This window comes from Plectrocnemia conspersa, unplaced genomic scaffold (genome assembly GCF_051122295.1).
Source record: "Plectrocnemia conspersa isolate PC_06_02 unplaced genomic scaffold, ASM5112229v1 ptg000010l, whole genome shotgun sequence".
NCBI classification, from domain to species: Eukaryota; Metazoa; Arthropoda; class Insecta; order Trichoptera; family Polycentropodidae; genus Plectrocnemia; species Plectrocnemia conspersa.
Genome location: NW_028277174.1, coordinates 951,786 through 967,465, shown reverse-complemented (window position 1 = coordinate 967,465; position 15,680 = coordinate 951,786). Strand labels below are relative to the sequence as shown.

Below are 15,680 nucleotides of genomic sequence, written 5' to 3'. Positions count from 1 at the left end.
ACGCACCCAAATAGCACGTTCCAATTTACTGTGTTTTTGGGAGGTCTTGTTGTTCTATTTTTTTCATTAATTGTCAATTTATTATTTTAATTGTTAATATATTTTCACTAGCGCCTATCAGACAAATTATAATATATATACTGGTAAAAATATATTTGGACTTCACTAGTGAAAATATGACTTTACTGAAATACACACATCACATATACATAAATAATGATAAGTATGTTTTCATCTATTTTCACTAGCACCTGCCAGTTATATTATATTAGTACCAATAAAAATATATCTGTCGGTGAAAATGTATTCCGATATGATTTAACTGAAATGACATATTTAAAAAAATATTTTCGGGGTAGATTTTAAACTGTTTGCTTTTATATTAAATTTATTTGAGGAATAACCTGAAAATTTCTGGTTTAGATTTTTTTCCCAGAGAAGGGAAAAAAAGTAGCCCAGTCAGAAATAGTTATTTTAATATTATGATTTTATTAAAACTCATAGTTTTCCATTTAATCACAATATATTTTTTTTAAGTATTATTTTAATTATGTATTTTTTGTGTATTCAAATTTACCAATGTATTTTTTCTGACCTATCCGATAAACTGTTTTGATGCAAAGCGACTTTGCTTTTGCAATAACCATAAAATATAAATAAATTGGGAATATAATAGGCACCTTATTGTATCCAGGTGGGGTGCGCTTAAACGGGCGTTACGATTTTTTTGTCGAAAAAGTTGCTTAACGCGTTTTATTTTTCGAATACAATTCAAAAAAATGATTGTAAAAGTAAAAAAAAATCGCGCGAGGCTCCTTAAAGAGCGAGCCCAAGGCGGTTGCCTCACCCACCTTGCCCTAACGCTGGACCTGTCTCTGAGAACAAACATAAAATATTTGTAAATCTTCCCGCTTAATGTGAAATTGCTTTAGCTTCACTTTTTAATGAGTATCTTAAATTAAAACTTACTTAAGTAAATAATTTCTACTTTTTAAGGACAATTTAATATATGATTTAAGTACACTTTGATTTACGCGGTTTCGCTTTACCACGATCAAAAGATTATTATACTAACTTCATTATTCAGAACCAAGTATTTTATATGTATTTAAAGAAATAGACCCAGACGCGTGAAGAGAAATAACATGTTACTGGCGTTTAAAGGGTTAAATCTATATAGCATAGACGGTGGCGCTCTCGGTGTAATTTAGATGTATATAAAAGATATTTTGTTTTATTTTTTATACTATTATTCTGTCGATACGATCCGCCACTGCAAGTGGCCCTTCAGAATCTTTAGTGTTGCGTTGCGTTGCGAAATATCTTCCGGCATCGACGCTCCACTCGAGTCGACGAGAAAACAACAGTCGAGTGTCGACGACACTTTTAACTGCCACGGGTCGTAGGATTTTGCGATTATGCAATTAGTCCACGACTGTTATTGTCAAGGGCAGTCGGTCGGATAGAATGCAGTGATAATCTAAGGTTAACGTGTTTTTTCTCTCTTTATTCATAATTAAGTATAGCGATCTCATGCGTCATCCGGATAAGGCTGAGAACAAACAACATGTCTTATGTAAAATACGAATAATTTATTAAGGCATCGTCACATCACATGTGTTTACAGATCTTTGTAAAAATACTTATAACTAGACACGTAAAAATGCATACTCGTAGTCGCGCTACTTCCTAATTACGTAAGTGTCGATGGGGGAAAATTTATAAAGTATCGCTTCTCATCCTTTATAATTCTCATTTTGATGATGTATTATTATAAAATAAAAGATTTTTGCTCTGAATTAAATTAAATTATATAAAGTACGTGTAATTAATGATATATTTAAATTAAATTAATCGACAATGACACATAATACATATTTAATTCATTCAAGTTTAGGTATATAAATTTAAATTTTTTTTTTTTTAAATAGTAAAATATAAATATTATGTAAATAACTAAAAAAGATTCTTGGTATATTTTTAAATTTTTAGTTTAGGTTTTTATTTAAGTCAGTCTTATTTTTTTACGGCTACTTGTTATTCGTAACTATATGTTTTTATTATTACTTTACTAGTATTACGTCGTTTATAAACAACGCATAATTTGACATATAAATATGGTTATTGAATCGTATTGAACTACTATAAACAAATATATATATGTTAGAATACATAAAAATTTTACTATTTTTGTCAATTCTTAAACTCTTCTTTGAATAATTAAAATATGTACTACGTATCATAATATATTATAATTTGAGTAAAAGAGCAGAACCATGTGGCAAAAAAATGTTATAAACAATTTACATTTATCATCTCAAAATCTGTATCAAATTTTCTGATCATAAATAATCTTATTCAGCTACATATAGTTTAAATTGAAATGTCAGTCTTTTCTTTCCTTTGGCGATCGAAAAATAATAACGAAACTTTAAATGCCACAAAATTTTCAGCTCAATTCAGAAAACGAAAGGAATTCGCCCTCACTATATAAATACATACCAAATTCGAGTCACGACTATAAATCTAATGCGAGCGGAGCAAAGAAGTACTTTAAGAAAACTGATGTGACGTCACGCGTGCGTTTTCATGAATATAGCGGTCGCCTCCGGATGAAGCGATATCCATATTTCTCGGCACTTATCTTATTTTGTTCGAAAAACTGAAAATTTAGCACTTACGTCTTTACGGAAGAGCGCGATTCGACTAATGGTCGAATAATGGACGTTCTCGGAACGTTTTTGCATTGAGAGACATAATCACAATAAATATCAGTAGAAAAATATCAAAAAAATAGTTCTAACACTTTTTGTACATTATAAATATCACACGCGCAGTGCAAAAGTCACTAAAATCACACACACGATTGCTTCAATTTAGAGTCGTTTTGGATAGTTTTCTTCTGAGAGTGAAGAACGCCGCGATCTTCAAACATACTGATATGGTGATCAGAGCTGCGATGTTGACCCAATAACTGTTCCTGTCCATGTCCATCTCTTTAAGAATCGAGATGGGGTATCTGCGGAAAAAAGTCAAAAGTATTAAAACTGCATTTTATGGACAGTAAATGTTTCGACATAATGATTCGACGCCTTCTAAAATTAAATGTTTCACAATAGTGGTTAATTATATGCTCTAGAGAGTTGCGATCGCGTCCCTTATTCTTGCACCACCATATCAGCGATTGAGAACGCTCTTGCATGAGTCATCCAGCTTCTCAGCGAGCTTTTAGCGATGGCTATAAGGAGCTGGATTAAATTATGTAGGATGGTGCTTATCAATTATAGTTGTGCACCACAACTGTTGCTTAATGTGTAATTCTATAATTATTTTTAGTATATTAACCATCATGACTATGAGGTATTGTAAAAATCTGTCAAGTCATAATGATAAGATATATAATAGAAAATAAATAGCATACTGATTTTATCGTGGCAATGAATAACAGCGATGATAAAAAGCAATCATTAAATTTTATTTTATATATTTTATTTATTTCATTAAATCTTCCGTTGTAACATGACAGACGGAATCCCAATGCGTTACAACGGGGAAAATCTGTACCAACTAAGTAAAGTTAATCAGATGTAATGATTAATAAAAGTAAGTATTAACCAATAGATTGAAAGTCCGAGAATCGGTGATATCTATATTATTAATAATTATAAATTATTATGTGTAATATAATTTATAAACAATAGATGTCACTGCAGCTGAGGCCGGTTTTTATTATATTAATAGCCATTTTTTTTAAATAAGTTCCAGTACAGCTGCCGAGGCTCGAACCCGCAACTTCAGAGTTATTAATCTGAGACGTTACGGACTACGCTATACCGTATTTTTAAATGTAAGCATAATTTTGCGCTCAAATGGACAAATGTTAATAATGAATAGCGAGGGGAGTGAGTGAACAATACGACAATATGGTTTTATAGTTCTAGCGACTGTAGCTTTATTTATTTAATTATTCTGTATTTATATTTAAAACGTAATGACATGATTAATGCATAACACGTGTATATAATGATAATTTGTGCGTGTTATGGTGATTATGGTAATCTGTAATATTTTTTGTGTTAACTATTATATTTAATTAAAAATCAGGAGCGTCTCGAACCTGACACTATATTCACATTATGAGATATTTTAAATAAGGGGATTAGAATTCAGAATAATATAAGCACTTTAATAAATTATTTCAATCAAAATTTTATACAGAAGAAACAGAACCGTAGATTGATGAAATTAAAAATGTTTTTAAAAATTAAAAAAAATATATATTTTAATTTTTATGTCATACTAGATTTTTTAACGGAGCTACGAATTTAATCAATATATTAAAAGCTAAGTTTAATAAAAATTCGATTGTGCTAATTACGGATTATGTGTTGAGACAACGCGAAAATTTATTCCCGGAAATTTTCGGATATTTTGCTAAAAAGTGTTCTGTGGATTAAAAAAAATAACCATAATAATTTATATAATATTAGGTATATTTAATGTTTTTAATAAAATCTGCATAGTCGAAAAAATCCAAATACATGTATCAAGCTAACCTTTAAAGATGACTCACAAGAAATGTTTTCAAAATAGAAGAAAGACAAAATGTGCTTTTTTAGGACAACTCAAAAACTATTTTTCGAGTTGTCCCAAAAAAGTATGCAAAAAATATAGTCATGAATTATTATGACGACTTTTTTCAGTGTAAAAAATTTGGATAGCAAAGTAAACATAAAAGAAAAAGGCATTGATTGAATTGTCATAATTTCGATTGAATAAAAAATTAATACATCATGAAAATATTTCAATGGTAAAGAATAATATACAATCATAAATTCGAATCAACTGGAACTCAGACTCCAAATTTAAATAAGATATTTATTTAAATTTAATTCAGACCATCGTACCTAACATGTTACTCCAATGCGTCACGATATTCGAAAATAATATTTGTATTATTGCAATACACAAAAAAATATATATACATAATTAAAATAATAAAATATCAAAATTAAATAACACGAACTGGACCAGCTCCTCGTAGCTAACATTAAACAGGTTAATGTGTAACGGCCATCAAAAAAGGACGCGAACGTGATTCTGGAACCCAAAACTGGAATTCCACGAAAATAGCTGGATTATCGACAACACCCTTTAATAATTTAAAGATATGCTTAGCGACATACAACTTTTTGTGAGAACTCAGCGAATCGTATCCCAACGCTCCAAAAATACAGACGCTGGGATATAACCATATGTCATTTTGTAAAAGTATTTTTACAACCTTTTTTATCTTTTCTACTAAAAGAGAATATTTGATTATTTAATTATAGACCCCTATTCAAAAACGCTACGAATGTGTTATAGAGGATGCGAATAACTGATGAATTGTAAAAGTGAAAGGTGTTCCTCATAAAAAGCCGAGCATCTTGGAAGATTTATCACAGACGTCGTGTATGTATACAGAAAACCGCAACTTGCTTTCAAAGTGATTCCGAGATCTTTAGTAGAAGTTTCTCTAGTCAAAATGTTTCCACAGAGATTGTAGGAATATACTGATGGCGAACGAGATCGACAAAATGACATAGTATGGCACTTTCCGACATTAAAGGCATGATCTTTAGTGTCGGAAAGTTATGCGGTAAACGGAAGCGTATCTTCTCTCTAGAGCAGTGGTTCTTATCCTTTTCAAAGTCACGGTGCACTTTTGATCATGGGAAAAAATGGCGGTGCACCAGAATTAAGAGGTCGAAAATAATATGTGGACATAATTTTTATTACATATTTTAAAAACATAATAGTTACATACAAAATTACATAAAAAATTTTAATATATTTTTTTAAATTAAATTATATAAAAAAGTTTAGTATTGAAAATAAATTTAGGTAGTTAATTTTGCCCTAGAACAAATTTTTAATTACGTGTTTTATTAAAAATATTTGTATTAATATTTAAAGGTGCTCTTTGGGTGGCAAATCTAAGTGGTGCATTTTCACCCCTTTGCTTACCCAAAATGACGTTCCTGCTTAACATAATGGAATTTATACGATCAATCAAAAATTAATTAATGTGATACCTGAGCTTGTTGGCTTTTGCAGATATCAGAAATATTACGTCGAATATTTTATTTAGTTACCCTGAATTCTTCGTTTAAATTTTTTTCTGTCTTTCTCGTTTTTTAGTTTTCATATTAGTTGTTGTTGAGAAACCAAGCTCACACAAATATGATGTTGGAAACTGTAACAAAATTTTCAGTGCCTTCATGTAAAGAAGTGAATATTCCTTTTGGACAGTAATCCAAAAATTCTTCATAGTTATTTCGGAAAATTTAATTTTTAGAGTACGATCAGTCGACAATGAGACTAATTTGATGATTTTGTATCCGGTCATAATTTTCTATATTTAAGAATGGAAAATAATGTGCAATTTTTTCTTTCAATAAAGTTAAATGTTCTATTATTGCGGAGATAACTCCCTTGGGAATGTTTTCGTTAAGTGAAGGAAACATATCTACTTTTTTTTCTATTATTCGATTTTTCGAAAGAGTTATTTTTTTCCGAAATCCTGTCAATTTGTCAATGGATGTCATGAATTTTTCGTTTTTTCCTTGAAGGCTTGTGTTAACGTTATTTAAGTAATTAAAAATATCTGCTAAATATGTCACTTTAGCATACCAATCATTATTCTGAAGACATTTTACAAAATCATCCATACCTTCATTTCGAAAAAGTTTAACAATTCATTCTTAAGTTCTATTAATCGGCATAAAACTTTACCCTTAGATAACCACCTGACTTCAGTGTGAAAAAGCAAACACTCGTACATAGCTTCCATAGAAATGCAAAGTTTTTTAAACATGAGTGTTTTTAAAGGTCTTGATTTTATGAAATTCACTATATTTACAACTTGATTTAGTATAAGTTTTAGTGTTGCTGGTAATATTTTCGAAACTAAAGATTCTCTATGTAAAAAATAGTGCGTAGATATGATATTAGGTTTTCTTGTCTTTGCAAGGGTTACAAATCCTTTAAATGAGCCTACCATTGAAGGAGCACCATCCATACAAATTCCTACACATAACTTCCATGATATTTTAAATTGTTCTAAATATGAAAAAATAAAATCAAAAACATCTTGTCCTGTCGTATGCTCGGTAAGTTCTTTGCAGCATAGATATTGATTCACTATTTTGTTTTCATTTATGAAACGAACGAATCCTAGTATTTGTGCCTTACCGCTAATGTCAGTAGATTCGGAGACTTGTAAAACAAAATATCGCTTGGAAAGTTTATCGTTAACTATTTTCTCAGTATCATCCGACATATTTAATTATTTTTTTTATTGTATCGTTTGAAAGAGGAATTTTCATAATTTCCTTTTTGCTTCATCACCAAACATATTTTTTCCTATTTCACATGCAGGTAAAATTAGAGACTCTGCTATAGTATGTGGTTTTAATTGTACAGCAATCAATTCAGCAATCTTGTATGACGCCAGTTGTGCCCTATCGGAAATTTTAACAGTTTTTTCAAAATATTTCGCTTGCTTATTTTGCATGCTTAACAATCTTTTGAAGTAATCTTTACTTTTTGTTGCAAGATCGGCGTGCTTCGTAGTGAAGTGGCGATTTAACTTGTCAGTATACATCGCGCTATTGGACAGTTTTTCTCCACATACAACACATAGTGGAATGTGATATCCTTCCTCATTGATGCTAGAAAAACTGAAACGTAAATATTCTTCAGAATACTGTCCATTATTTTTTTTTTTTATTGGATATATTTTCTTTTGTATGAGACGTATGATGTCTAGTAATATCGTCACTACTTCTTCCACTTGTACTCCCAGTGTCATTAATATTTTGGTCTGATTCACAATTTCGTTTGGTAATAAATTTATCCATTGTGGGGTATCACGACCATAATAAAATATAAATTGATTGAAACATTAAGATTTTACTATTTTGCGGAATTTTTGTTTTTACCAATTTTCTCGCGGTGCACTTGCAATAAGCTCGCGGTGCACTGGTGCACCGCGGTGCACCGGTTAAGAACCACTGCTCTAGAGAGAAGGAATCCACAAGAAACCGAATGCATTTATACAATTTTAAACCATCTGCGTACAGAAGAAAATATGAATTTTTAATGTCCAGGTTGGACCCTTAAGAAACTCCCGAAGGGGTGTAATAGTCTTTCGATAATCAGCCGCCATAGGTAACATACTAATATTTTTCAAATTTTATTTGGTTCTGAATATAAAAAATATTTACATTATTTTTTTCTATGAATTTAATGAAAAATATTCAAAGTCTTGAGTTCCGAGATTTCCCGGATCTATTCTCGATTCGCGGGAATTAGAGAATCCCTAGTGGTAATCAAAATCGTTACTTGCCATATAATCAATATCAAAATATATAATAAAAACATAAGTTTTTTATTTCAGGCTTATTCTTTTTTTAAGTTAATTTAAAACAGGTAGATCCAGCTAGCCAACTAATTCAATCAAAATATTAACTAAATATATTTCTTAAAACAGTTTTTTAGCGATTTGATTGAATCTGTGACAATTTTTGCTTTTTAATAAATCATTATATCCCATATAAATAAAAAAATGATAATTTTTTTTAATATAAGTTACTATATATATAATTAAGTTCGTGTTTTTTTATTCAAGATTAAGAGCTTAATATTTACATAAATTAATTCAATTTAAATGAACAAATTTATCATCTAATAATAATATTATTTGATGTAAAAAATACTATGACTGACATTAATCTTATTATGCACTTTATTTATTAAATATTTCTAACCTTTTAGCATATTGTTTAACAGACACAAAAAATTAAGTTTTTATACTTGTAATAAAACTTAGGTTCTTAGAATAAATATTATATTAGTGGCTTTTTTTTATATTTTTAATATATCAGGTTGTTCCATTAGTCTTTGCGTTTTTTAAGGTGCGGATTAAATTGATAAAAAATTAAAAAGTGTAATACTTTTAGTAAATTAATATTCTCTTTTTTCTACAATTATTCTTCACATGTTAATCAATTTTTTTATATCTAATTCGAAAAATAGTGTATTTTTGAAAGCAATAAATTCTTTAATGTTTTTGCAAAAAAAAAATTATATCTAAAAACTATTGCAGGGATCTAAATAGGTGTAAATATTTAAAAAGAATACAGTGGGTGAGAAAAGAGTGTCAAAGAAATCCATTGATTTTTTCTTTTTTTTTTATGATACACAAGGACGAGTAGTACTGTTATGGTGTAAAAATACCCCTCTTAAATTTTTCAGGAAGGGTAAAATACAGTGGATGCGTTTTTCAAAAAATGACACATAAGATGTTTTTAAAAAAAACATTCACTCAAAAAGGAAGATCAAAAATGCACTCTACCAGCGAATCAATAGCATATTTTTTAATCAATTCAAATGCAAACCTATAAATATTTCGAAAAGAAAGAAACATTACTTAGTCCACTATCTTAATATGGGCTCTTATAGAGATTAGAAAAATCAGTTCTTTAGAAGGCGATGACTCATCCTGTGATTGATTATATTGTTACTTGTAAGGACAGTAGAACTCTTCTTCTGGACAGTCCAACGGCATTCGTCCGTAGCCGTAAGTGCCGATCATAAGAGCAGACAGTCCGTGATACAGCGAAGAGGCGTAGGTGAGGTATCTCATGAACGTCGACATGTGAGATAGATGAATGAAGAATCCTGCAAACAGCATTTGGACTCCGGCAACTACGGATCCGATGTAGGCAGCGCTCTATAGTTTAATGTTCATTTTATTATTAGCATATTAAAGCCTCACTTTGATTATGTACCCACCGTTAAATTGAGCAGCGTTCCGACTATGTGACCTGTAGACTCGGCAATGGTAGATACTATGATATAAACTAAGAGATACATCAGAAAACGAGAGACCTCCAATGGCTGGAACGTCATAAAGTACGACAGAGTGCCGAAGAAAATGGCAAACAATATCTGAAAAAAAAAGATTGTCAATAAAAACTGATTAAATATTAATATTTTTTATACGGCTCACCTGTACGGGAGTATTGGATAATAGAGATGCAGCGTAGTACATTTTTAACGTGTACCAGTTGTTAAATATCTCTTTTCTGATCAATCGAATCTCGAGTGGAACTGAAATTTATAAGAGCAATTATAAGTCGATTGCTTTCCCGCACGACAACCCTTAAAGATGGACTGTTCTTCTATTGAATTCGCACTAAATATATTCATCACGCAAGTGTCGGAACTACTAAAAAATAACGCAATAAATTTACATCTGACTTGTGCCGGCATTATGGTTGCAAACGTGAAGTACGCTAATCCGACGACGAAGAACGCAGCATTTTTCATGGATTGCGCTCCGTTGTTAGATCCGCACTTGATGAAGTTGAGTGCCAGAACTATGCTCACGAACAGATGGAGTATGATTTTCAAGTACGTGAGAGTCTGCAAATCAAACATTCGTATATATCTATATCAGTAGAAAAATCGTTAGAATTCGGCTGTGTAAACGTTACCCAATCTCTGTGCTGTTGCATGTAAGACCTCGCGCTCAGTAAATATATCTTGGAGAAAGCCGATACTGGCTTTAAAATTTCGTTTTTATTGTTCGAGTTGATGTCAATTAGAGTTCCGATTGGATCGCGATATGATTCGTCGTCTTCTTCGGTCGATTTTAAATAGTCGACTTCTTGCAGTTCACTCATTCGGTTGATCAGCTTCTCTTTGTATTCTCCGTGCTCACCGTTGATCACTTCCATCACTGCAAACAATGTGCTAATAAAATAATGTAAAAAGGCGTCGTTAGATTCATTCGAGACGCGCTTACAATAATCGGCCGGATTGTGGTAGTTAGGGCAAACGAGTCCGAAAGTTCCCAAGTAGTTCACAGTATCTAAGCTGCTACCTTGATACGCACACTTGCCGTCGGCCAAGATGAAGACTTTGTCGAAGAGCGTGTAGTCGAGAGCCGAGGGTTGGTGGATGGAACAAATGACCGTCCTACCAGTTCTGGCGATACTCTTCAGCACTGATATGCATTGATAAGTGGCAGTGCTGTCTAAACCCCTGAAAAATAAATACTATTAAACGTAAGGGCGAAGGATAGGTATAATTCAAGAAAGAACGTACGTCGTGGGTTCGTCGCAGAACATGACCGATGGATTGTTGACCAACTCAATGGCGATCGAGAGTCTCTTCTTTTCACCTCCGGAAAGACTTGCACATCGTGTCTTGAAAGCGTTCGTAAGACCGATGGCATCTGTGATGTTTTTCACCTAGAATTATATTGCTATTGATTCATCTATACCATAAGTTCTCAAAATTCTTCCATCGCCCACCAGTGAGCGATTGGAAATGGAAATAGTTTTTAACTATTCAAATATTGAAGTGTTTGAATATTCGAGTATATTCATATTTTTCTTCTCAGTTCTTATTTAAACAATTAATTCAGGGACGTTATTTGAGGGGGGAAGATTGGGCATTTGCCCCCCATTAAATCTGTCAAAAATCATTTAATAAAATATTACTATAAATTAAAGTATTAAAATAACGAGTTCTGACGTAAATCTGACGATTTTTTTTATATTGAAAAATACTATAACTGTATGATATTAATAAAAAATCAGTAAATTCATCATATCAAGAATTCTTACCTATAGAAAAAACTAGGAAACTATATAATATAGCAGAGCAAGTAATTCTTTTTGCTACAAAACTAATAACGAATACGACGATATCAGTTAAATTTCATTATCAAAGATATGTCATATAATAAAAAAGAGGGGGGCTCAAAAGTCAATATTACTCACTACAATTAGATGAGATTACCGACGTCTTTGTTATCATTTATTAGATGTGAGTATGAATATAAAATACAACAGGATTTGTTATTTTGCGATTCACTGCCTTCGTGTACTACAGCTAAGGTCACATTTAATAGTTGCAATTATTTTATAAAAAATATTATAATCGAGTGGTCAAAATGTGTTGGAATTCTCACTAATGGAGCTCGTGCAATGTCAGTAAAAACAAATGGATTGATTGCTTTTATTAAAGGTGTCGCACCTGAAGTAGTTGCTACATACAAAGAAAACCATTAGCATCCATATATATGTCAATACACTTAGTTCCTGAGTTTTTGAAGCTTTGTACATGGATTATTACACACAAAAGTACGTTGCTTGTCACGTTAATAAGTCTTTAATCGTTTTTGAGCTTCTTGATAAATACGAAACACAGAAAAAATATTTTTGATGAATACACAATTTGACTTTTCAACGATTTCTCCTGATTAGCTAAGATTGCTTAGTTGGCTGATATTTTTATTTATTTAAATGAACTGAATTTCAGCCTGAAAAATGCAGGTATTAATATATTTAAAGTTGAAGAGAAAATAAAATCGTTTATAAAAAAAATTGATTTGTGGTCGAAACGCATTAACAACTGTGTGTATAAGTCTTTTTTAACACTTCTAATAATGAAACACATCAGGTTTTTGTTGAGCATCTAATGGTTCTAAAAAGTTGCTTTAGGAATTATTTTCTTAGTCCTGATTCTGGCAAAAACTGGATCTATTTAACAAGGAAGTCACTAATGCTTAACATTTTTTTTTAAATTAGACAAGATTTTCTCGTTGTATTGTCATGCGTTACATACGAAACTTTCAACAAAACTTTTGCATACTTCTCAGATCTGATCACCCTAGACTTGTAAATAAAGCACTCCAAAATTTTCTTCCGGTCTGTGCAACAGGCTTTTTCGGTATTAATATTAAATAAATCAAAGTATAAATAAACTAGAAGTAGACCTAAAAATAAAACTAAGAATAAAACAACACGAACCCAACTTTGCGGTTCTGATTTCAAGGAAACAACTATACCTATTTCATAAAGTAGAATTTATCTGCAGAAAACATATTTTAATAAGAACTATATTGATCAATATTTGACCAAGAATATTTTTGTATGAGTTTATATTATTATACTTTTCATTTTTTTTTTATTCTTTCTACTACTATTTTTATTCATTTTATGTTTTTTATTCTATATTTAAAAAAAAAATTATTTCTACAAATGCACAAAACCATCAATTAAAATAACCAGCAATACATTTTTACGAATATTCAATAAAACGTAGTGCAGATGAGATTATTGAGCCAGAAATTAAGTCGCATGAACGACGTAAAATTGTTAATGTGCCAATAATGTAAGCCAATCACAAATAATGAATACATTTAATTAAGTATTAATTACCTGACTAAAAGTCTAGGAATCGGTAGTATTTATATAAATTGTTATGTGTATAATAATTTATGATCATTAGATGTCAGTCTTAATATATTATTAGCGCATTTTTTATAATTCAAAATTCAAGTCTGCTGCCGCAGCTTAAATATGCGCCCTTTGGGTTACATTTTAGATCCTAAAAACTACGCTATTACCACCTTATAAATACATTCTAGAAAAACCTAATCTTTGATAATATATCGTAATTACAATTATATAAAAATTACCTGACACGATAGAAAATAAACGACATTAAAAATATATTGTTTTTAAGAAAATATTATTTTTTGAATCAGATATAAAAAAATAATGAACATGTGAATAATAAATTATGAAAAAAGCTGAAGAATATATAATTTAATAAAAGTATTACACGTTTCAATTTTCAATTAATTTACCGACACTTTAAAAATACAAAGCCTCACCTGATATAAACAATGATTACCTGATATATGCAATGATTACCTGATATATACAAAAACAACCTGATATAGGCTTCACAGAATTCACTTTCGTCACAAACTGTCACCAGACAACACGCTTCCGAATTAAAATAAATATTATAAACAAGAGAATTGACATATTATTTTTTTTAAATATAAAAATTGATGGAAAGCCTATAAAATATTTTATTTAAATGAGTGTTTATCGTCGCCATTTTAAATTACATAAGTAGAACGATCGGTGTTAAATACAAAGGATTGGTTCGGCGTGGGTTAAAATTCGCAAGGACAGTGAATTAATAATATCAGACCCGAATTCTATACAATTAAAATATTATTAATTTTAACATACTGTACAAATATTTAAGGCATATGGTTTAATTAAATAATAATTTAAGAAAATAAGTAGTCTATTTCCGGCAGACTAATTCTAAAAGAATATATGAAACTGTACTAAATTCACTTTCATCAGAAATTTCCACCAGACATTACGCTTCCGATTTTAAATAAATATTATAAACAATATATTTGCTGAACTAGTACAGTAGTACAGATAAAAAAATCATGAGCATTTGTATTAAAAAAAATATCACACCATAGTTTATTTTATTAAATCATATAAATTTAGTTTTATCAAGTCGACTTTTGAATGCAGATAAATTAAAATTAAGGGCGCGATCGTTAACCGTTATTCTATTCTCTTGGCCTTAACACTTGTTTTTAACAATTTATTTTTTGGGTGATAAATTCCAATAAACAAAATTTTTATGTATTTTGAAATAAGATCTATTAAAAAAACATTGATTTAATCAGAAAGTGCTTCTCTAAAATTAAACAAGCACGTTCCTTTTAAAAAAAATTGTAGAACAGTGATCTCTAGAGTGGGTACGCGTACCACAAAAGGTACGCAAGTTGATGCAGAGGATAAAGGAATTACAAATTAAATAATAATGATTAAAATATTTTAAATAATAAAATAATACTTTCCAAAGCACAAATAAATGACAAGAAACAATATTCCCTATCTAATTGCAATTCTGAAAACAGGATTTCACTATGTTATGAATTTGTTGTGATCATTAATAAGGATAAGGATGGAAGCATACAAAAGCCCACGTTACGATTAATAAAAGGGTTGCACATAAATTGCACGCAAGGATTCTCCGGTGCATTGAATGAATATTTATTTATTACGAAATGGTTACAGTAAACAATAAATCACCGGAAGAGAAAAAGCACTGTAAGGTCACAATATTCCCGTTACACAATTTGATCTCGGAGATGTCCATCAAGCAAATTTCATGCAACGTTAAATGAATGCAACGATTGGCTGGATGATCGCTGCATGATTGTGATTCGTCAGCAAGCTTTGCAACCCTTAATACTTAAGACTCGTCTCCAATGGAGACTTGGCAGATTTGGCCCGACTGGAAGACGTGCCCCCGCCGACAGAAACGCGAAGATACGGCCTGAGATAAAAGAGCCAAGATCATCGCAGCAAGAGAAACTGAGCTCCAATACACTGTCGCTGTCACGTCTGTAAGATCTCTGCGGATCTTACACGGAACATCATCCTTCCGCCAGCTTCTCCACCACTGCTCGGAAAAAAACGGTACTTATCCATCATATGTAATATAAGCTAATAAATTATTACTAGTTTCCATATGCTATTTACTGACTAAGTCACACCCCTATGGGTTACTAAACCCTAAAAATGAATAAAAGGTAATTTTACACCAGGACAGCGCTCGCTCTCATGTATCTAATAAGACGATTAAAAAATCAATGAATTTTCTTGGAAGCTCTTCTCTCATCTACCGTAATCTACAGACATTGCTACAAATGACTATTATCTAACTATAAATCTCCGCAACAGTTTTAAATGGAAAAATATATTTTACAAAAACGGGTATAAAAAACAATA

General features: G+C 30.8%; 1 protein-coding gene across 5 annotated transcripts in view; it reads right to left on the bottom strand.

Annotated features, from left to right (window-relative positions):
• Positions 1-2,187: 2,187 nt before the first annotated feature.
• Positions 2,188-15,680, bottom strand: part of LOC148230264 (ATP-binding cassette sub-family G member 1-like) — a 91,819-nt gene continuing 78,326 nt past the window's right edge. For all 5 annotated transcript variants that reach the window (XM_088193806.1, XM_088193803.1, XM_088193808.1 and 2 more), the window contains 8 exons: positions 11,158-11,303; positions 10,856-11,094; positions 10,545-10,789; positions 10,302-10,473; positions 10,058-10,158; positions 9,841-9,996; positions 9,570-9,778; positions 2,188-3,019 (listed from right to left, as the gene is read on the bottom strand). In XM_088193806.1, coding sequence (XP_088049932.1) covers positions 2,872-3,019; positions 9,570-9,778; positions 9,841-9,996; positions 10,058-10,158; positions 10,302-10,473; positions 10,545-10,789; positions 10,856-11,094; positions 11,158-11,303 — 1,416 coding nt within the window. In that variant the 3' untranslated portion in view covers positions 2,188-2,871. The remainder of the gene's footprint in view (positions 3,020-9,569; positions 9,779-9,840; positions 9,997-10,057; positions 10,159-10,301; positions 10,474-10,544; positions 10,790-10,855; positions 11,095-11,157; positions 11,304-15,680) is intronic.